The 23,329-nt window shown below is 44.8% G+C and overlaps 1 protein-coding gene across 9 annotated transcripts in view; it reads right to left on the bottom strand.

Annotated features, from left to right (window-relative positions):
* LOC143037550 (adenosylhomocysteinase-like 1) overlaps positions 1 to 23,329 on the bottom strand; it is a 290,562-nt gene that overhangs the window by 29,108 nt on the left and 238,125 nt on the right. For 8 of the 9 annotated variants that reach the window (XM_076205966.1, XM_076205959.1, XM_076205960.1 and 5 more), the window contains one exon: positions 3,711 to 3,857. In XM_076205966.1, the coding sequence (XP_076062081.1) occupies positions 3,711 to 3,857 (147 nt within the window). Of the gene's footprint in view, positions 1 to 3,710; positions 3,858 to 10,791; positions 10,922 to 23,329 lie in introns of all 9 variants that reach the window. The other variant, XM_076205967.1, reaches the window with a different exon arrangement.

Raw genomic sequence — 23,329 nt, 5'->3', positions numbered from 1 at the left:
ATATATATATGCATATATGCTAATAAGAACACGGGTACGTGTGTTCACTTATGCAAAGTAGACCACTTGGAAAAAGGAAACTAACGAAGCAGAGCGCTTTCGTATATTACACTGAAGATGTAATATACGAAAGCGCTCTGCTTCGTTAGTTTATTTTTTCCAAGTAGTCTACTTTGCATATATATATATATACATATATATATATATATATATATATATATATATATATATATATATGCTAATGATAATATATGAAAAACCTACGGCAGGAGCCGCGTATCTACGGCCGAATCCGTCACCTTTACCTTACGTGCTTGGACTGTTGGGGCAGGGAATCGGAGATTCGAACCCACAACTAAGCGAATGCGAGACCAACACGCTTCCCATTACCACAGGGTCACGTCGAAAGTGAGGGAGGGGTGACCAAAGCGACTGACTATCCACAATCCAGAGGACTCGATCTTAATTTTTACAACAAATTACAAAGACGACAAGAAAAAAGTAGCCAAAACAGAACCACTCCCAAAAAATATCGATATGTACTCCCGCACTAAGCAGCTGCGGGAGAGAGAGAGAGAGCGAGAGAGAGAGAGAGAGAGAGAGAGAGAGAGAGAGAGAGAGAGAGAGAGAGAGAGAGAGAGAGAGAGAGAAGAAAAAAATTGTCTTGATAACTCCCTCCGGAGGCCAAGGAGGGGAGAGAGGGGGAGAGGGAGAGAGAGAGAGAGAGAGAGAGAGAGAGAGAGAGAGAGAGAGAGAGAGAGAGAGAGAGAGAGAGAGAGAGAGAGAGAGAGAGAGAGAGAGAGAAAAGGTCTTGATAACCCCCTCCGAAGGCCAAGGAGAGAGAGAGAGAGAGAGAGAGAGAGAGAGAGAGAGAGAGAGAGAGAGAGAGAGAGAGAGAGAGAGAGAGAGAGAGAGAGAGAGAGAGAGAGAGAGAGACTGTATAGGCCTAGCAGAGAAGCCTACAAACATAGACACGGACCCTCCAACACCACGAGTTACGGAGTGTTCCACAAGTTTGAAGAAACAAGTTAACAAATTAAAGACGCAAAACATTTGTCCATACGTCACTTCGCCTCACCCTCTGTTTATTCTGGCTGCCGCCAAGCGATTTTATTCAGCGGATGGAAGCTCCTATGATTTGCCAAAGGGTTCAACACATGCGCGCGCGCACGCACACACGTCTTCTACTCCGCTGTACCATATTCCCCCTTCCTCCCGCCGTCCCCTCTCCTAACTCTACCCCCTCCCCTCCCCCCTCCAATCCCATATTCACGCTCTCCCCTCTTCTCCCGCCCCCTTCGCCTCCCCTCGCCTCCACATCACCCTCCATCGCCTCCCCGTCCCTCACGTCATCTACATAAACTCTCCGCATCCCCTCCTCCTCCTCACCCCCCCCCCACTCCTCTTCCTTCTCCACCATCTTGAGCTACAAATCTCTTCCTCTTCTCTTGAAGCCCCCTACCGACATGGTAGAAGAGGTGGAGGAGAAAAGGAGGTGGTGGAAGCAGGGAGGTGGAGGAAGAAGAAGGGAGGTGGAGGAGGGAGAAGGGAGGTGGAGGAGGGAGAAGGGAGGTGGAGGAAGAAGAAGGGAGGTGGAGGAGGAAGAAGGGAGGTGGAGGAAGAAGAAGGGAGGTGGAGGAGGAAGAAGGGAGGTGGTGGAAGAAGGGAGGTGGTGGAAGAAGGGAGGTGGTGGAAGAAGGGAGGTGGAGGAGGAAGGAAGAAGCGGAAGAGGAAGTGGAGAAGGAAAGAAGAGGAAAGAGGAGAAGGAAAGGATGAGGAGGAATTATTTATAATGGATAACGGTTTATCGGAGTTTCTGTCGTTACGGACAATATCAATCTTCCCCCCGTCGTTTTTTTTAAAGGTGTTAGTTAGATTAGTTTTGGATTGACCCATATGGAGACGGCCGTAGTTAGCTGTGGTGGAATGCTGGTGTACTGCGTAGAATTTTTATGTTCTGGGGTATTTATATTCTTGACTATTTATATTCTGGAGTATTTATATTCTGGGGTATTTATATTCTGGGTTCATATTCTGGGGTATTTATATTCTAGAGTATTCATATTCTGGAGTATTCATATGCTAGGGTATTCATATTCTGGGGTATTCATATTCTGGGGTATTCATATTTTGGGGTATAGTCTGGGGTATTCATATTCTGGGGTCTGGAGTATTCATATGCTAGGGTATTCATATTCTGGGGTATTCATATTCTGGGGTATTCATATTTTGGGGTATAGTCTGGGGTATTCATATTCTGGGGTATTCATATTCAGGGGTACTTATATTCTGGGATACTTATATTCTGGGGTATTTATAGTCGGGGATATTCACATTCTGGGGTATTCATATTCTGGGGTGCTTATATTCTGGGGTATTTATAGTCTAGTTAGGGGTTATTTTTTATTACTTTTTTCCTCACCAAAAATCTTGTGATCCCATGTAGTGTGCTTGTTGTTTAATGGGGTGGATGAGAGTAGGTAGTTTTACCGAAGAGATGTGTAAATAAGGGCATATCAACTGTATTTGTGGGTCGTGGGCAGGTGGAAGGGTCGTCCTTTATCATGAAGTAGCTGTGTATGAAGCAAGAAAGTCCAGTTCTTAGGCGTACTAGTACTATTTCAAAATGTCGGTTACCACGTTGCGAGGACTGCCGTGGGTATATGTAAAGGAATTAAATTTCTACTTTTTCACTTATTTATCTGTTTGCTTATCAATTTGTTTCTACTGTACTATTTACATCCTGTTCCCAGCGCCTTTGCCACATGTTTAGCATTAATGACTGAAGGACTGGGTAGTAGTCTTGTTGGCTGTTGGGAGGAAGACGTTGATGACCCCCCCACCCCCACCCACCCACCCCGAGCTGCTTTGTCGACTCCTTCGTTGCCGGGGACGCCGCCAACATGAGAATGGAATTTAGGAGACGAGTGTCGTCATATTCTTCTCCCACGAACTTAGGCGTGGTTGGCGCATTGCTGGGCAGGCATGTAAGTTTGGGTTATTTATTTATTAATTAATTTATTTATTTATCTATCCATTTCTTCTAAGATGGTGTTCCTTCTGGGCAAGGAGCCTTTGAAGCCACCGGGAAGCCATCTTCTTTAGTCTCTGGGTTGTGGCGCAGTCCGGAATCCACCAGGGAACCGAATGTCGTAATGAAGATGGTAAAGTTTTTGAAACTCGGAGGAATGCCGCTGGTGTTGTGTACTTTGTGAGACAGGTCATCGTTGTGTCGACTGTTGTGCAGTCTTTTACCCCTTTTCGAGATGTTTGATGTTGCTTCAAAGTTCTTCAAATTTGCACAGGATAAAGACCATCGAGGGTGTGGGGGTTGGAGAAAGGTAGGGTTGAGTTTGTAAGAAGTATGAAGTGGTTATTACGGTGTAGGTCTGGTTTTATCTATCAATCGTAGTCTAGGTCTGTGTTGTATATAACAAGCGAGTTGTTAGGATGGTGGATATTAATTGACCGGGGGGGGGGGGGGCTTGAGGTGGTGTCTTCCACTGAAGTCTAGGAAGACGCGGAGGTGAAGATGATTGAGAAGAGGCGGAGGAAGAGGAGATTGAGGAAGAGGATTAAGCAGAGGCTGAGGCGAAGGCGAAGGCGGAAAAGGAGGAGGAGAAGGAGGATGTGGGTCGACCGCATTTTTTTTTTTTTTTTTTTTTTTTTTTTTTTTTTGTGAGGGAAGGGGCGCTTGTTCGAGTACTCACCCTGCTCAGCGATCTCGATTTCCCTGCGGCCAAAGGCGCACTGCGAGATCTTCTTGACGCAGAAGTCGGTGAATGTGCCAGAGTTCTTCTGGGACTTTTCCCGTGGAGACATTTCGTCCTCATCGCTACTCGATCCCGTGTACGAAGCTGCGGAAGACAAGAAAACAAGAAAATCATCAACTGTGTACAAATCTGGAAAAGGCAATAAATAAATAAATAAAATAGAAAAAAAAAAATAAATAAATAACTATATTTGGGGACTCCAGTGCGAGCGAATCCCTACTTCCGGTTGTATTCCTAAACGTTTATTCAATTTATGGCTAAAAATTGTCCTTTTAAAGGCGACGTACCGCCTTTTCAGGCCAAACGTTTGGTTTCTGGCAGCGGTTTGGCGCATTCCGCCGAATTTGGCATATCTGGCAATTCTCTTGGCTAGAGACGCCTTTATCCAGTTCTGGAGACTCTTTCGGCCTCTGCCTCACCGCCCAGGAACTCAGCCGACCAAAACATTGGCCCGAAAAAGGCCAAATCATTCCCAGACCAACTCCAGAAATCAACAAAGGACATCGAGAAAGCAACTTCAACAGGCACAGTTGGCGTAAAAAAAAAAAGTTGCCTCAATTTCCCAAATTATTTCGTTCATGACAATACAACAGCTGTAGCCTCTGAACGAAACCTTTTGAAACCACGGACGAGATTCCATAGGTACCGCCGATGCTCATGTTGCAAAATATTTCGTTCGTGAAATGCAAAACCATGCCGTCCTTGAGATTTTTTTATTTATTCAATTATTTATTCATTACGTCACTGTGTGTGTAATTAACCTTCTTAAGCTTTACACTGACATGTGTAATTACTCCATTGTCTGGAAGTGAGGAACCTAATCAAGGACGCGGCTTCAAGAGCAAAGGCCAGGAGGACGACAAAGGACGTAATTAAGGGCAGCTAAGTCTCTAAGGCCAACCAAGACTCCTTAGTCTGCCCTTGGTACACAGTTATCAACTATCAAGACATGTTCCCACTGAGAACGCGCTGAAGAGGATGGGGGGGGGGGAGAGTTGGCTGACGAGAGGGATGGGGGGAGGGGGAAAGGGGGGAGGGGAGCGTCCTAGAAGCTGGATTCATACTATGTCAGCACGACCCACTCCCACACCATTGGTAGGTTCAAGTTTTGTGGTACATGGGGGGGGGGGGGCTATTCGGTTCCAAGGGGGGATGGGGTGAGGAGAAGAGAGGGGAGGGGAGGGGGAGAGGGGAGGGGAGGGGGAGAGAGGAGGACGGGGGATGTTCTTACATTAGGGGGGTTTATCTTGTCGAGTTGAGCAATTAGGGGCATTATGGAGCAGAGCGCCTTCCCAGTCTTAGGTCAACATCGCCGGCGAGATCCTAAATTATGCAGACTGATCAAGCAACTTCAACTCTGATTAACTGAGCTACAACTCCAGTTTCCCCTTTGGTCGTCCTCCAGCACTTGGTCCTCTACCACCACCTTGTCCACCTCCTCAGGGATTTCAGGGCTCGATGAAGAGACCTTCAGGAACCGAAGCAATAGCCCTGAAAGCCAGGTCAGGCGAGGTCATTACCCTACAGAGAAGTCTCACCATTTCTTGATGAAATACAAAATTGAGTCCTCTTCCACTATTCCATCATCCACAACTATTCACGTGAGAGAATGGTAGAACATTCATTAAATCTACGTAATTTCAACAAGTACCGCCCCCTTTCCCCGCCACCTAAGAAACCAACCAATCACAACAAGAGACCTTGGAAGCTCCACCCACTCTTCAATTAACCAATCACGCGAGGCGCACAGGAAAGGGGGCGGAGCATGTATTGACAGTTTAGCGTGATCTACCTACACAAGCGCTGAGAAATCGACAACAGATAACCAGAGGGGTGGGATCCCCCTCAGCTGAATAAAATCACATGGCTGCAGGCAGTATAAAAATAGAAAACACGTGGCCGGCGTCAACGAAGAACGACGGGAAAGGGGAAAAAGAGAGAGAGCTACCCCCTCATAAAGGGGGAAAATTACATTCGACAGGTTCTTTACAAAGTCGAACTCACTCCAGAGGGCGTTGAGAACCGGCCATAGCCATCACCTGTGCCCTGTGTGCTTCGGACCTCCCTATGGGTCCACAAGCAATGAAGGAATCCATTTACATCAGTGACTTGTATTTTTTTTTTTTCCTTTTTACATTTTCGTTTATTTCAACAAAATTGTGGTACTTTATTTTGTTCTGATCAGAGAGAGAAAGAGACAGAGAGAGAGAGAGAGAAAAAGAGAGAGAGAGAGAGAAAGAGAAAGAGAGAGAGAGAGAGAGAGAGAGAGAGAGAGAGAGAGAGGGAGAGAGAGAGAGAGAGAGAGAGAGAGAGAGAGAGAGAGAGAGAGAGAGAGAGAGAGAGAGAGAGAGAGAGAGAGAGAGAGAGAGAGAGAGAGAGAGAGAGAGAGAGGGGGGGGGCAATCCTCCCCCCGCCCCCAACACACACTTTTCCAGGAGTCCGCAGCGCCAAGCCGGACCGGGTTTGGGGCGGGGCAAGAAAGGTGACGTGTTGGGGCGGGGCACCCCCCATTCCCCCATCTCCCCCCATCCCCCACACTGCGGTAGTGCTCCAAACTCGTGCCAAATCCCCCTCCCCTCCCCTCCCCTCCCTCCACTTGTGAGACATGGAGGGGGAAGAATTGCACCAAGGGTGGGAGGAGGGGAGAGTATGGGAGGTAAGAGGGGGGACTATGGGGGAAGGGAGGGTTAGTTAACACAAATCCTCCCCTCCCTCCTTCCTTCCTTCCTCCCACTCCTTTTACGCCTTCTTAAATACCGTGGCGCACTGTATGGCTTGTGACGCGACAATGCGATATGAGATTTTATTAAACAGGTGAGGGTGGGGAGGGAGGAGGGGGAGGGAATAATTGAGGAGATATCTGGTATATGATATTGCTGTATGTATACACAACGTCAACACACACACACACACACACCGGTTCGACGGCACAGTGGTAGCGTTCGTAACCGCTACTCTAGCGGTACGAGTTCGAATCTCACCCAAGGCTGCAAGGATTTCAGTATCGCTGCACTTTGAACCGGCATTCCAATTCGTGTGTGTGCGTGTGTGTGTGTGTGTGTGTGTGTGTGTGTGTGTGTGTGTGTGTGTGTGTGTGTGTGTGTGTGTGTGTGTGTGTGTGTGTGTGTGTGTGTAAAGGTCAAAGTATTACCCATAGATCGGTCATGTATGAGCTCTGACCTCTCATCCGGGAGGGTAATAGCCGTCGGTCACGAGTCTAACACGTAAACCAAGACCATAGTGAATCACACACGCACACAGAAATGTGCATGCAAAAAATAAATAAATAAAATTTTACTATTTTATATATATATATATATATATATATATATATATATATATATATATATATATATATATATATATATATATATGCATGGCCTACCGTTCATCCAATGACAAAGTTTCACATTCGTGTGAATAAACGAGACAGGATAACCTTGTTCTTCCAGTAAAACTCGCTTTGTCAAGCATACACGCGCGCGCACGCACACACATACACCATGTCTACCTTTACAATACACTATGTTGGTCAATCTGGGCTTTTTTAATTGAATTCAAACTTGTTTAATTAAACATCAGCTGTGTTTGAATAGTTGGCAGAGAAAATGTTTACAATATTCTTGAAATGATTTGTGTTTGCGTTATTCAGGTGTGTGTGTGTGTATATTATATATATGTGTATACTATATATATGTGTATATTACATGTGTATACTATATATATATATATATATATATATATATATATGACACACAGGAAACCCACAGTCAGAGAAAATAAATTTCGAATAAAGAAGAATCCTATATTTCGGCTATCAACTGTAGCCCTCTTCAGGAAAGTACGAAATATAGAATTCTTCTTTATTCGAAGTTTATTTTCTCCGACTGTGGGTTTCCTGTGTGTCACTTACAAATGTGCTACTACATTTCTGTTTAGAAATATATACATATATATATATATATGTATATATATATATATATATACACATTTATATACATATATGCAAATATATATATACATATGTATATATTTCACAAGACGAAAATGTAGTAGCACATTTAATAAAATGTTTTAAATAACCCACTGTCGGAGAAACAAAGCAAAAGAAACAGACAAACTGTTTATTTCGACCACTACTGAAGAGGACCACAGTAGTGGTCGAAATATACAGTTCGTCTGTTTCTTTTGCTTTGTTTCTACGACAGTGGGTTATTCAAAATATATATATATATATATATATATATATATGTGTGTGTGTGTGTGTGTGTGTGTGTGTGTGTGTGTGTGTGTGTGTGTGTGTGGAGATAGCTAGGGATAATGTAAAATGGAAATTCAATACGGTCCATACAAAAAAGTTTCATCCAATACTATATTAGAATATTACTCAATTGACAATTCGGTTCTCCAGTCTGAAATTTCATTTCATAGCCTACTCGAATGCTTGGGCACGAAAGAATGGATGTGGACTCATGATAAATTTTATCAGTATTACGATTACTAATTATTATTATTATTATTATTATTATTATTATTATTATTATTATTATTATTATTATCACGATTATTACTATCATCACTATTACCACTATTATTATTACTACTAGTAATACTATTACTTGTATCATTATTATTATTATTATTATTATTATTATTAATATTATTATTATTGTCTTTCTGCATTTCTCATGGGCCTTATATTTTTTCGTTTTCAACTTAAAAAATCGCACCAACGCCTTTCATTTCTCAAACTAATTAAAATGTTCACATTTCAAACTAAGGTAATGCTGTAATTTCATTTTTTCCCGAATAAATTTGCGCATTTCACATTAGTATGCAATTGCAACAAAACAGCAATTCCGTTTTTTCCTGTTTTAAACTAAAAAAAATATGGCAAGTTATCAATTTCATTTTTTAAATTAATAATTACGTTTTCGATTGCCTAGCATTTTTTCTGGATTGCAACGTTCAAAAAATAATTTCATATCATTTAACTATTTTCCCCAAATCATCGTCCGCAAAATGCGAATATTTTATTTAGTGATACATTTTGACCAAATTAAATCTAGTTGTCAGCACTTGCTTGTACGTTTATCGAGACTTGAATTTTATTGTCTTATTTATGTATTAATCAATTCATCATTCATCTATCGTTTTGCCATTTATCTATTTATTTCATTTCTAATTTTAATTTTATTTTATTTTATTTATTATGCTCAAAAACACACGGAAGCATAATATGTCGTCTCTTAATTTTTAAATTAAGGAAACCTATCTCTCCCCGATGCCTGACAATGACAGGATTAATGGAGTGTGTATTGACTCACTGTTGTTCTTGTACAGCAGGAACAATAAATAATTTTGCTATTTTCCTCCAGTGGTTCCTCCATTCACATTGTGCAAAATTACATCTCTCTCAGTCTCCTGCTACTGACCGTTATTTTACCCATTTTCTTTGATAGTTCTCAGTATGAAACATTTACCAAATAGAGCAAAATTATTTCTCGGGAATATTTGCCAAATGGAGCAAAATTATGGGACTGTCAACGACCCAGTAATATCCGAAACAATCAAATATAACCACAGGATCTGAATTTGCGTCCACGGAGCACAAAAAGAGACAAAAATCAAAGGCGTCCCATCAACAGAATAATTCTGCGCGTTATGACGTCATCAGTTTCTCGCGCCCAGCCTCGGCGAAGAGACGCCATTTATTAGCTCGGACTAACGCCAAACATTTCAATCAGTTTTTGAAAATTACACTATATTACGTTCCTAGAATAAATACTACGAGACTTACAATATAATCACGTCTAACCAAGGAAAAAAGCATTTCATTTAGACCTTTGCAAGTCAGAAAAAATAAACAAAATGAATCTGAAATTGCATTCCGGATTCGCCCGAGCAAAAATATATAAAAACCAACTGGATCCAATCAGTTTCATAAACCTGTTTTTACTTAATCTAATGCAACTTAAATTGGCAGTTACAATTTATTTTTTGTGACACGAAACTCGCCATGAAGCCAGTTTCAATTAATATAATATAATCGACTGGATTATGATAATTTCTAAAATCTGTCTCATTTTGGAAATAACCAATTTGTAAAAAAATCGAAATAAAAAAAACATAACGTATTATTATTATTATCATTATTATTATTATTATTATTATTATTATTGCAGTCTACAAATGTATGACCAGGGTGTGGCAACACGTCTGAATAACAATAAAAAATAATAAAACAATATTAATAATAATAATAAAGTATATGAAGTATATCTATGCTCTCTCACGCACACATACACTGTATATTGCTGTTCTGGTTAGCATCACTACCAGTCACACTGCAGTACAGAGATCGCGTCCCGCTCTGGACGTGAAACCTCCAAAATTCTGCAATCCGTTACTCTACTTTGAACAAAGAGATGAGTGTGTAATTTCTGGGCGTTGACCTAGAGCCATGACAAAACCGGTACACAAAATTATGATATACTTTGATACATACCTACATACATATACATATACACACAATTATACACACACACACACAATATATATATATATATATATATATATGTGTGTGTGTGTGTGTGTGTGTGTGTGTGTGTGTACACATATATACATGTTCATACATGTAGATACATGTATATGTATATACTGTATAGAAGTATACATATATATACACGTATACACATATACATGTTTGTGTATGTATGTATACACGTTCATTGCACGCTCAGGCCGCGACAGAACGCATAAATAAAAAGGAAATATATGCACGAACACGCTCGTTCTCTCTCTCTCTCTCTCTCTCTCTCTCTCTCTCTCTCTCTCTCTCTCTCTCTCTCTCTCTCTCTCTCTCTCTCTCTCTTCCTCTATCACTTTTTTCCATACATATCTCTACAGTGGAGGCCAAACGGAAATCTCCACACGTCCCGTTCTCCCTATCCTCCTGTAGGAGTGAAGGAGGGAGGGAGGGAGGAAGGGTGACATGCCCTCCTCCCGTCGTGCCTACATGTGGAGGAGCAGACCGAGGTGACTGAGGACCGCCGGGAATCGTAGCGCGCCGAACTGGGCAGAGAGAAGCGTCGTTTAGTTCGATCCTTGAATCCCAATGCCGTGGCCTCGGCCACCTTCTCGCTCAGCTGCAGGGGTTGTCACCGAAGTAAAATTGTCAGTGGAGGTCGAGAACGAGGTGGAGGATGTGGTGATGGAGATGGAGTAGGCGGCGGCGGCGTCGGCGGCGTGGATCGTCAAGATGGTGAGGGCAGATATTGGTGGCAGCGGTGGGACCCGGGCAGGCCGGCAGAGAGGCCGGGGGAGCACATGAAGAGAAGGAAAAAGACATGAGTTGGGGGTTTGGGGTTGGTGTTATAGGGGATATACAGGATGCAGCTTGCTTCATTTTCCTTCGAAAGTTATCATCATTATCTTTATCTTAATCATCATCATACCGATGTCTCGGATAGTTTCCATAAGTTTTTCTTTCTCGAAAACCCAATTTAACATTTAACGCACTGAATGAAACGTTTGTAAATCGCTTCTGAAAGCTAACATTCTCTCCACATTTCGTTTTGGTTAAAACCAGTCTAGTCTGTTTCACTGTACAGTAGACCAACTCTTGGAAAAACAAGCGCCCAGATCAATCAGAGCCCGAACTTGTCCAATCACTCCCACAATCGAATAGTCTGGTGTTTCCAAAACAAAATATGCAGAGTACGACACTTTGTTCAAGTTTGAAATATCTTATTGCCAAGGTGGTTACATACATTGTGTATATATATATATATATATATATATATATATATATTATATATGTATATATGTGTATGTATATATATATATCAGGGCAGTACTCTGGGTGTGGGCAAGGAGGGCAACTTCCACATTTTCTGGTAACGGCCCCACCAATTTGGTGAGGGTAGTTACCAGAAAATTGAAAAATTCCAGTGAGGGAAGATGCCCTCCCTGCCCCCGCCCACAGGGTACGTCCCTGTGCGTGCGTGCGTGCGTGTGTGTGTGTGTGTGTGTGTGTGTGTGTGTGTGTGTATTATGTACGTATATACGTATACTTCTTTCATGTATATCTAATCTGTATCAAGTAATACTACAAAGAGTACAAAGACCTAATCAGAACCATAGCTAAAAACGTACCGGAAACGTTTGACAAGTTCTAGAAACGTTTAAATGCAACCAACTAGTTTGAGGGAACGGACTGGCAATATTAAAGGTACAGGTTCACAGTCCTGTGGGGGGAAGGGTGGGGGGGCAAGGTTTGCCAACATTCTGCCTCGAGGTGGGGAGGAAAGGAGGGAGGGAGGAGGAGGGGGAAGGGGGAGGAGGGGAAGGGAGAGGAGGGGGAAAGGGGGAGGAGGGGAAAGGGGGGAGGAGGGAGAGGGGGAGGAGGGAGAAGGGGTAAGGTAGGAGGGGAGAAGGGGAAGAGGGGGAAGGGAGAGGAGGGGGAAAGGTTGAGGAGGGGAAAGGGGGGAGGAGGGGGAAGGGGAGGAGGGAAGGGGGAGGAGGGGAGAAGGGGGAGGCGGAAGGAGGGGGAGGCGGGAGGAGGGGAAAGGGGGGAGGACGGGGAAGGAGGGAAAAGGTTGAAGGAAGAAATAATGTTTGCCAACGGAAAAACAACATATCTGTTGTCACAATCCTCGACATGCCTTCCCCATGAAACCAAATGACTGATTGACTACCTGACTGATTGACTGAACAGTTGACTTATTGACTGACTGGCTGATTGACACTAATTAGCCTACACGTTGTTTGCATTTTGTCCTGACCAAGATCATCGTCTACGAATCCACAAAATCTCTTATTAACGATATTCAAACGTGTGAGCGCGTTTGTGTGTATTGGGAGATTAAATTGTATTTACTTAATAAATAATACAAATTAAACATTTTACCGATCCTTTGAATCCCCCACCTCACCCACTCCTCTCCCACCCCTTCCACTTCCACCACCCACTGTCCTCCACATTCCACCTCCACCACGCGATATTCTATCTACTACTACCACCACTATCCCCTCCCCCTCCTCCACACTCCTCCACCTCCCCCCCCAACTCCCGTTCCCAACTTCCAAGACGCAATTTCTTTCCCTCTCTCTCCTCCCCAAAACACACACCAAACCTCAGTTCACAGGATAGAATTCCATCCACCCGACGCCAAAACAAGTCATGATGGATAGCACCTCCCCCCCCTTTCAAAAAAAAAAAAAGGATAAACATATTTTATTTATTTTGGTACGGGTGGCCTGCACCTTCATTAGAAAAGCAAATAAACAAAGTGAACAAATAAATTGACCTACAAATAAAATATATGTCACTTGCGAAACGTTGAATTTATTATCCTAAGAAAAAAATTATTATTCACCAAGATGCTGTATTGTCACCATTCGTAAGTCATACATATTCATTGAAAAAAATAATCTTGTTTCAACAAAATATATTATTTAATTTTTCCACAATTCGGTAAATAAATTTCCTTGCAGTATGAAAGTGTGTAAATATACTTACACATACATCTGTGTGTATGTGTGTGATTCACCTTGGTCTTTGGATCACGTGTTGGACTCGTGATCGACAGCTGTTTTCCTTCCCGCAAGAGAGCTGTGTGTGTGTGTGTGTGTGTGTGTGTGTGTGTGTGTGTGTGTGTGTGTGTGTGTGTGTGTGTGTGTGTGTGTGTGTGTGTGTGTGTGTGTGTGTGTGTGTGTGTGTGTGTGTGTGTGTGTGTGTGTACAGACACGCCCAAATAAATGTTCTGACAACCCACAATATTCAATGTCCGTGTAAATATAATTATCAGCACTTTAAATGCGCACCATTCTGGGTGGTCACGACCCCCAGTTTTGAAATCCCTTTGATGCCAGGGCCAACCCTCCGGCAGTGGGTATGACAAACAAGGCGAACAAAGAAACGCCAGAACAAAAGTAAGCAGTCAAGCAAAGCTATCGAGGAAGTGCTTGAACATTGGCCATCTTTCACCAAGGAGAAAACTTGCTTGCTTGCAAAGAAGGACCTTCATGCACGATGAAACCATGAATGCAAAACACGCACACACACACACACACACGGCAGTCCGGGTTCGAATCCCGCCCAGGGCTGAAATATTTTCAGTATCGCTGCGCTGCGAGTCGTTACTCCAACTCTCGTGGGCGGGGAGTTGGGGTTGGGGGGTTGGGTGTGCGTGTAAGGTCACATAGATCGGTCATATGTGAGCTCTGAGCTCTCTTCCGGGAGGGAAATAGCTGTCGATCACAAACCCAACACGTGATCCAAGACCATGGCGAATCACAAACACACACACGTCTAATATCAATCATCTGCAAGATGGACGTCATATAGAATCGTCGCCCCGCTGTCCGTCTTCAAAACCGTCAACCCTCACAACCCCAGCTAGAAGTGCAGCCCCAAGGGGCTGGTACTCGGTCTCCGGATCAGGCCCAGGGCCTCTTCACACGAATAGCGTTTCTTTTTCCTCCATCTTTTCACATTAGGAGAGCTGGCAACCGGCGACTGCTCTCCTCGTCCTCCTCCTCCTATGTGATAGAGAAACTGTCCCGCATGAATATAACACAGACAACTGTGCAAGTTTTCTCCACAGAGAGATCTATTGGAGGATCCAGGGGCACCGTTGCCAGATTCTGTGGGGCAGCGGGTTTCCTGTCAGTGAAACTGGAGACATCACACACACACACACACACACACACACACACACACACACACGTGCGGTCACAAGTCGTGTGACAAGGTTGAGCTTATACAGACAGACAGACGAAAGCACAGATATCCATCTGCACCCTGTTGTGACCTACAAAGGCACCTCCTCCTCCTCTTCCTCCTCCTCCTCCTCCTCTTGCATCGGTGGCGCCGCATGGAATGCAGATGCTTTATTTCTGCTGCAATGGACAGATGCATATGCCCGGTGGTGGAGGTGGTGGAGGTCGTGGTGGAGGTGGAGGTGGAGATGGAGGTGGTAGTGGAAGGCCAAGGCGCTGTCACCAGCCGGGAGCAATTTCCGAAATATTCCTCTTTAGGAGATCAAAATCCCCCCCACCCCCGATTTTCCTGAAACTTAATACCTCGCCCAATGTTGTTCTCCGTCCAAGTTCGAAAGTTTCCATCGATCTCGACCATTTCTTTGGTGGTTGGACTCGGGTCCTTACTGACGAAGAGGCGGACATGGCCCTTGATCTCCCCATCAATTCTCAAATAAGGATGAAGCCCCATGGCCATACCCGATCTCCGGCATGAGTTTCAAATATATCCCAGTGACTACAAGACTGCAAATGAACTCTATTCACAATAAGTACGTTCATTCTGGCTAACAATGAGCGATCTTTTTTAAACCAAACCACGTTAAATCCTCTCAGCCACTACTAGATTACAATTAATCTCAATTAACCTCTTTGCTTGAGTTGCAGTTTTACATTTTTATTCTAAAGACTTATTCAGCTGAGAAAATGAGAGAGAGAGAGAGAGAGAGAGAGAGAGAGAGAGAGAGAGAGAGAGAGAGAGAGAGAGAGAGAGAGAGAGGAAGAATGATGAAGTTAATTTAGACAATTACTGTAGCGCTAAGTATGGCTTATCACGTGACAAACCACCAAATTACCCTATCGTGCAGTTGGGAGGCGGTCCCCAGTCTGAGTCCCATACAATGAGACCGCGACCCTATCTTGACCGGGGGATTCGGCGCGTCCCCCCCCCACGACGACAACCTTCACATACTTTATTCAATCTGACGCCAGACAATTCTATTCAGTTGGGGGGTTCTTTCAGAGATTAAGAGGATCTTTCAGAGACAGAAGAGACTCGGGAACCATGACGACGTTCCGACGAAGATGGAAAAACATCGTCAGGAGACAGTCGTCCGTCTCGCCAAGAGACTCGAAGAATTCGCGCTTCCTGAGCAAATGCAGTCTTGGACAAAAGTAGTGCCTCCGTGTCTGTCTAACGAGGACAACTGAAAGAAGAACGGAAGCGGAAGAAGACGAAGAAAAGGGGGCGAGGATGACAGCTAAGATGGGCATGACGGGGGGGGGGGAGGAGGCGAAGACAACTAAGAGGAAAAAGAAGGAAAAAAAAAAAGAAGAAGGGGAAAGACGCATTGCAGTGGTCTCAGCCCCGGCCAGACATCACTGAAGACCGGGGAAGAGGGGGAAGAGGGGGAGAGGGAGAGAGGGGAACTCATTGTCAAGCATAGCCAACTTCAGCCAATTGTAACCTTTAATCACTAAACTTCTTCCACCCTATGATGCTCTTTGTTTATCTTATTCTGGCTAACCTGAACTTAAACCCACATTGGCTGTCCATGCACATAAGGCCGAGGTGGCGACTTGGCCCGTGGATAAAAGCCTACTTTACCTGCATACGATTTCGTTCAGCAGAGTAACGTACTCTGAGCAAGACCTATAATGTATTGCAAAACTGAACCAAGGCTTTGGCCTTCAAGTTGGCCCTTGGCCTTGGCCCTTGGCCCTCGCCCCTCGCCCTTGGCCCTTGCTGTTGGACCTCACCAAGTAAGGTTCAATCGTTCGTTCACGTGGGAATCGAGCCGAGGCAAACATGACTTCCAAGCTAAAAGGGTCCCATTTGCCAGGGCAAACGGAAAATCGCTCTGAAAGTATGTGTGTGTGTGGGTGGCGCCGGGGTGTGGGGGGGAAGAGAGGGGGGAGAGGGGGAAGGGGGAGAGGGGGGAGAGGGGGAAGGGGGAGAGGAGGAAGAGGAACTTTCACCATCTTTGACGACATGGTGATGCACCTCATCGATTTTGTCATGGCAACCAATTTCCTTTTTCCAATTCATTTCTTATACATTTATTACCATTTTTATTTATCTCATCTATTCATTCTACTGTTATTGTTGATGTTGTTATTACTAATACAAGTGTTAGGGGAGAGGATATTTGACAGATTTCGAATCATCATGAACCCCTACGGACCAGAGGCACGTCCCCCCACAAGACCTCACAGATGCATTACATCGCCTCTCCTTCGCCAAAACAAAATACATAAAGAATGCCACCTTGACGACTTGGGTCAAGTTCCCTAAGGCGCCTTACGAGCCTACAGGAGACTGTCGAATGGCCGAGGAACCCCTACTACAACCCGAAACGGTACTACCGGAAGGACCTTCGGGAATTCTCCTGACGAGGAAGACCTTGCCGGAGTGTTTGGTTCTTCTCCAAAGCTGTCGCCAAATGATTTTATTCAACTCAAAAGAACCCGGTAAAGGGTCGACCTTATCTGTAAAGGGAGGGGCTTGTTTTCTTGATGCCAGATATCGAAAGGCGATTTTATTCAGCTGTGTGGCACCGACGCCAACGGCAAAGAGAATAATGTTTTCATTTTCCAGGAAACCATTTCCTTGACTGTTTTTCGAGCAGCCATTCCCCACCCTCCTCTTTTTTTTTTTTTTGAAAGGCTGATGCAAGGCAATTGATTCGCGTGTGGAGTGGTCCTCCAAGAAGCAGAGAGGGTCAAGCCTTCTTCTGAAGGAAACGTCTGCATTTCAGGATCGGTTTACAAACACGCACACGCACACACACACACACACACACACACACACACACACACACACACACACACACACACACACACACACACACACACACACACACACACACACACAAGCCCATTGGGTAAAAAAAATTGGGGGGACACAATCTCCTACCTACACACCCCTAACCCCTCCCCCATCTCCTCTTCTCTCCCTAACACAATCGTAAGGGCTGATCACGGTGCTCAAGTTCAGATATGTAATTAGTGTGTGTGTGTGTGTGTGTGTGTGTGTGTGTGTGTGTGTGTGTGTGTGTGTGTGTGTGTGTGTGTGTGTGTGTGTGTGTGTGTGTGTGTGTGTGTGTGTGTGTGTGTGTACGAGCGCGCGCGCGTTGGTGGGCGCGCACGTGCGTATATGCCATTATAACAGTCAGTGTGGGTTCAACAAGCATAAACGTTTCCTGCACACAAGGCCGTGCATCGGTTTTCAGTGTTCCTTCTAAAGTATCTGCTTCCGACAGGCGGGAAGCCTACTTCACACTGGCGTCAGGTGCATCTGGCGCCATAGCCACGAGGAAGGGAGGGAGGGGGAGAGAGGGAGGAATGGGGAAGGAGGGAGGGAGGACGGGGGAAGGAGGGAGGGAGGAAGTGGGAAGGAGGGAGGGAGGAAGGGCTGGCACTCGGAAGGCCTTCCCGAAGACACGGGAAAAGAGCTTTCCAGAAGATGGACTTTGAGACGACGACGACGACGACGGCCCCGAACTGAAGAGTCTCCGAACTCGAAGTCCTTCGAAGTCGAGACCTCTGTCTTCTTCTACTTGATGACTATCTCGTTCTCTCCTGCAGAAGACAAGTGTCTTCCCTGCCTCCATTTGCCCTTCGCCCTTCCCCCTTCCCCTTCCCTCGGTGCCTGCCAGGGAAGACTTCTCGGGGTGGGGGTGGGGAGTAATTCTTGCACAATCTTTGTCAAGAGTTCGAAGGTAATGACATTACAAGCGCAACCTTTGCAAGAACGGATACGAAGGGAAGGGTGGGGAGGGGAGGGGATGGGAGGGGAGGGGGTGGGGATTCGTACTGACAGGATTGGACGATCCTATCACCATCACCACCAAACTGCAGCAGTTGTAGGGAGTCTGTTACGTTTCTCCTCACCCACATCGCCCTTCCGGATCTTCCCTCCCCCTACCCCCTCTTCCCCCCTCCCTCTGGGACTCCCCCCCCAACCCCCCACACACCTTCGCTCTTACAGACCCTTCTCGATTGGGCTTATCTCTCGACCTGACGAGTGCGAGGCGCCCAAAGATAACAGACGCTGGAGAAGATTAGCACGCGTATAAGACAATGATGGGCTAAATTGGATTGGGCTAAGCTGAGTTGGGTTAGATTGGGCTGGGTTGAGCTAGATTGGGTTGGGCTGGGTTGGACTATATTGGGTTGGGTTGGGTTGGGTTGGGTTGGGTTGGGTTGGGCTGGGTTGGGCTAGATTGGGCTGGGTTGGACTAGATTGGGTTGGGTTGGGCTAAGCTCGACTGGACTAAATCATAGAGAGTTTAGGCGGAGGTGGAAGTGGTGGTGGTGGAGGAGTTGACCTGATGTCAGATCATGGTCAAGACTAAGGTCACGCTACTTCCGAGGCCGTCACCTTTGCCCTGCATGCATGGACATCCTGATCCGACTTCAGATCAAGTCCGTGGGCCAAAAAGGTCCGTCTTCTTCTTCCAGATAACGTGTCGGGGAAGCCAAATTAAGTGAGATGGAAGCCAGTGCGCTACAACGCTGGCAACCTTTCCCCCCCCCCTCTTCCCCCCTTTCCCCCCACCTCCCCCTCCCCCCGAATCTAATCTAGAGACATTTGTACACATGACCAGACCTAGGACGCTGACAAGTCTCCTGAAATAATGAAAAACTAGGGAATAGTCGGTGGAATTGGTGATATACTGTGTTATGCTTTGTTATGCTGCATTATGCCGTGCTATGTTGTGTTGTGACGGAGGCACCAGGGACCAAATGGTCACCTAACCTTTTGTCTGGCTACATTATACTTTCTAAGGTGCCTTGTGTTATCACCATTATCACCAACACAGATATTATCATCACCATCACGATTTCAACGCTTACATAATTGGCAGCCCTTTTCCTATTTAATTCATTTTTCGTGAATTTTCTTTGGGTAGATTTCCCTCAATTAGGAGCTAAGTTGAACGGGGGGGGGGGATAGTAGGTGCGTGCCTCTGACTCGGCTACCTCTCTTATAAGGGGGAAGAAAGCTCTTGGTATGTAGAAAAAATCACCTGACGACAGCCATAACAAACGTCTAATTCACCAATGGCAGTGATATTGAAATATGAAACAAAAAATACTAATCCTGGGCTCTCTATACGTTTTCATGAACAAATGTATTATTCAGTGGTCTAGCAGTGGTATTCTTAAAAAAACAATTTCCTTATATAAATCCTTGGAAGAGAAAGATTTATATAAAGAATTTTTTTTTTTAAATGCCACCGTAAGAATCTTACGGTGGTCTTAAAAAAAATCTTTCCCTTCCAAGGATTTATATAAGATTTATATAAGGAAAGATTTATTTTAATAATACCACCGTAAGAATCTTACAGCGGTATTCTTAAAAAATATTTCCTTGTATAAATCTTTCCCTTCCAAGGATTTATATAAGATTTATATAAAGAAAGAATTTTTTTTAAAGAATACCACCGCAAGAATCTTACGGTGGTATTCTTTAAAAAAAGTCTTTCCTTGTATAAATCTTTCCCTCCCAAGGATTTATATAAGGAAAGATTTTTTTAAGAATGTCACCGTAGGATTCTTCGCCAACATTTTCTGGTCATATCTCCACAAGGATAGAAGCGCTGGTAAACGGGAGTCTTTCAATGACGTCATCGTCTGACACTCTTCCACACAAAGGATTTTTTTTTTCTTTTTCTTTTTTCCCATAAGTCCTCATCAACTGGAATCAAAACTCAAGACAACGGGGGCGCCGACTACAAAAGAAGAGGGAAAAATAAATTCTTCAAACCTTCTAATTAAAGTCGTAGCCTCCCCCCGCCCTCCAAAAAATAATTATGGTAAATCTTTATCGAGAAATGCCGCATACGTCTTGAATATTATTTTGAGTTAAGTATAACAACATTTAATTACAACGAAAAGTCCCCTCCCAACTGGGTGGCACTGTTACACACACACACACACACACACACACACACACACACACACACACACACACACACGCACACGCACGCACACACACACCATTCTGTGGACACCGGCACCTACAATCCCCTTTCACATTATGTACTCAATAGTCTGAAATTAATACAAATGTTATACTGTCAGTGTAACACTGCATCATTGTAACTCAAACTGATGATGATAATTATTATCATTATTATTACTACAGACACACACGCGCGCACACACACACACACACACACACACACACACACACACACACACACACACACACACACACTCTCACTCACTCACACACACACACACACATACACACACTTTTATATATGGATATATATTTTTTCCCGCTGGAGTCTCTATTCCCCTTTTTCCAGCGAAGCGCTTTTTATAGCTCCCAGGGGGAATGGGAAGGCAGAGCAAAGAAAATGTAATTCAGCTTTCTAGTGTGACGTGCCACGGTCTGATGACGTGGTACAGCGTGATGTGATACGAAAGTGTGACGTGACGCAAGGTCCTGCACCAGTGAGGATTCTACTAAGTGTGATGGCTCGCGAAGATCAAGTGGATAAGTGTAGTGCGTTGTGGGATGTCTGTGTGTGATAACAGGATCGAGTCGCCTGGCACAGTGGCAGGACGCCGTGGCTTCTTCGTGTCGTCGAATCGAGTGTGGTGGTGGTGGTGGTGGTGGTGGTGGTGGTGGTGGTGGTGGTGGTGGTGGTGGTGGTGGTGGTGGTGGTGGTGGTGGTGGTGGTGGTGGTGGTGGTGGTGGTGGTGGTGGTGGTGGTGGTGGTGGTGGTGGTGGTGGTGGTGGTGGTGGTGGTGGTGGTGGTGGTGGTGGTGGTGGTATGGTGAAGTATCGCTGCGGCCCGAGATCGATGTGATAGAGGACATCCACTCCTCACTCGAGGAAGTCCGTCTTCCCAAGACTTCTGACACCGAAGAAGGCCTATTGGTTGGCACTCGATCTGACCTTGAACCTCGCCCTTAGGTCCCTGACCTTCGCCCTTGGCCCTCAAGCCCTGACGCCTGGCACTCACGCCCTGACCCCTGGCCCTTAAACCCTGGTGCCAACTTATACTCTAATCCTTATGACCCTCATCTCTGTGGTGCCAAGCTTACGCCCCTTGGCACTCGGGTCTTCGCTTCAACCTGCCTTCCGCTGCCTCGTGATAAGGTATCACTATGAGACCACCGGATGTATCACCCACAACACAAGTCTTTACATACCTACAAATCCAAAACCTAGCACACAATATCCTACGTATAACACAAGTTCACGGTTTTGGTGTAATACGCGAAAGTGTCAAGGCCGGCCATTTTGTACGACACATCACTGATGTCAGCTTAGCAGGTAAAACATGTGGTGTAGCTCGTGTACATACGAGTGTGTACATGTGTACGTGTGTTCGTGGACGTGCGCCTGTGTATGTGGGAGAATATGATCGTGAGCAGCTAGGCAATTCGGTGTGAATGTATCTATGTGTATTAGTTTATGTGCAACATACTACATACGACACGTGTACGTGTACGTGTACGTGTACGTGTACGTGTGTGTGTGTGTGTGTGTGTGTGTGTGTGTGTGTGTGTGTGTGTGTGTGTACGTACACCACACCACTGCAGCATACTACAATCTGGGGCGCGTAAGATTTTATTTCACTATTTTCACAACCGATCTTCCACAACAGTTGACAAATGTTTAATTACCAATATTTCCAAGGCAATTTCCACCATTGTGTACTTCGTATTTGCTTTATTTACCACTTTATATTTTTAGGATGACCTTATCTTACTTTTACCAATATTCTACCCATTTCTGCACTGAAATTCTTCTCTTATTTCGGTGTTCCCTTTACATATTCCATCTACATCTTCCTGTAATAACAGTTTTCCTCTACTTTCCCTCTATTCGTCATCTTGCCGTCTTCATCAAATAGACTGTAGTAACTCTGAGCCCACCATGTCGTCAATACAGAGATCAAATCTTGCTGGCGGCAGAGCCGAACTCCTTGGTTCCCCCTCTATTTCCTTCCCTCCTATCCGACATCCTAGCCCCCACAAGCGTCCTATTCATTCCTCATAAAGTCCTTCATCCGTTCCCTGGGACTCCCTTTGAGTCCTATATACTCTAATCTCCATATTCATCTCTTTTGTGAGGCGCCTTATCAAAAGCTTTTTCCAGATCCAGGTATACACAATCCACCCAGCCATGTCTTTTAGTTGAATAACGATTCAATTAAAATTCGATAATTCTGTAACACAAAATGAGGGAGAGGGAGGGAGAGATAGGCATAGACATATATATATATATATATATATATATATATATATATATATAATATGAGAGAGAGAGAGAGAGAGAGAGAGAGAGAGAGAGAGAGAGAGAGGGGGGGGAGCGAGAGAGAGGGAGGGAGGGGGAAAGATAGGGAGGAAGAGAGGGAGTGAGAGAGGGAGGAGGGAGAAAGAGAGATAAAGAGTGCGAGAGAGAGCTGGAGCACCACTACGTACACCTGTGGAGGAAATGTTTGACCATATGGGAATACCTGGCTACATCCAACCACCCCATGTACACTCAAGGACAAGTCTCATATATCCAGCATCACTTGGTAAATATTTTTACAAACTGACGAATTAACACAACTAATCCGACAAAATTCGTATTATTGTGGAACAATATATGAAAAAAACATTTAAGTAGCCAGAGATATATTTGCACAATTTTCAATTATGAACGCACGCACGCACACACAAATACACACACACACACACACACACACACACACACACACACACACACGTACACACACACACACACACACACACACACACACACACACACATACACACTCAAA

Source organism: Oratosquilla oratoria, chromosome 22, assembly GCF_046742065.1.
Source record: "Oratosquilla oratoria isolate Oo_2021 chromosome 22, ASM4674206v1, whole genome shotgun sequence".
Classification (NCBI taxonomy): Eukaryota; Metazoa; Arthropoda; class Malacostraca; order Stomatopoda; family Squillidae; genus Oratosquilla; species Oratosquilla oratoria.
This window is presented reverse-complemented; position numbering and strand designations above follow the sequence as displayed.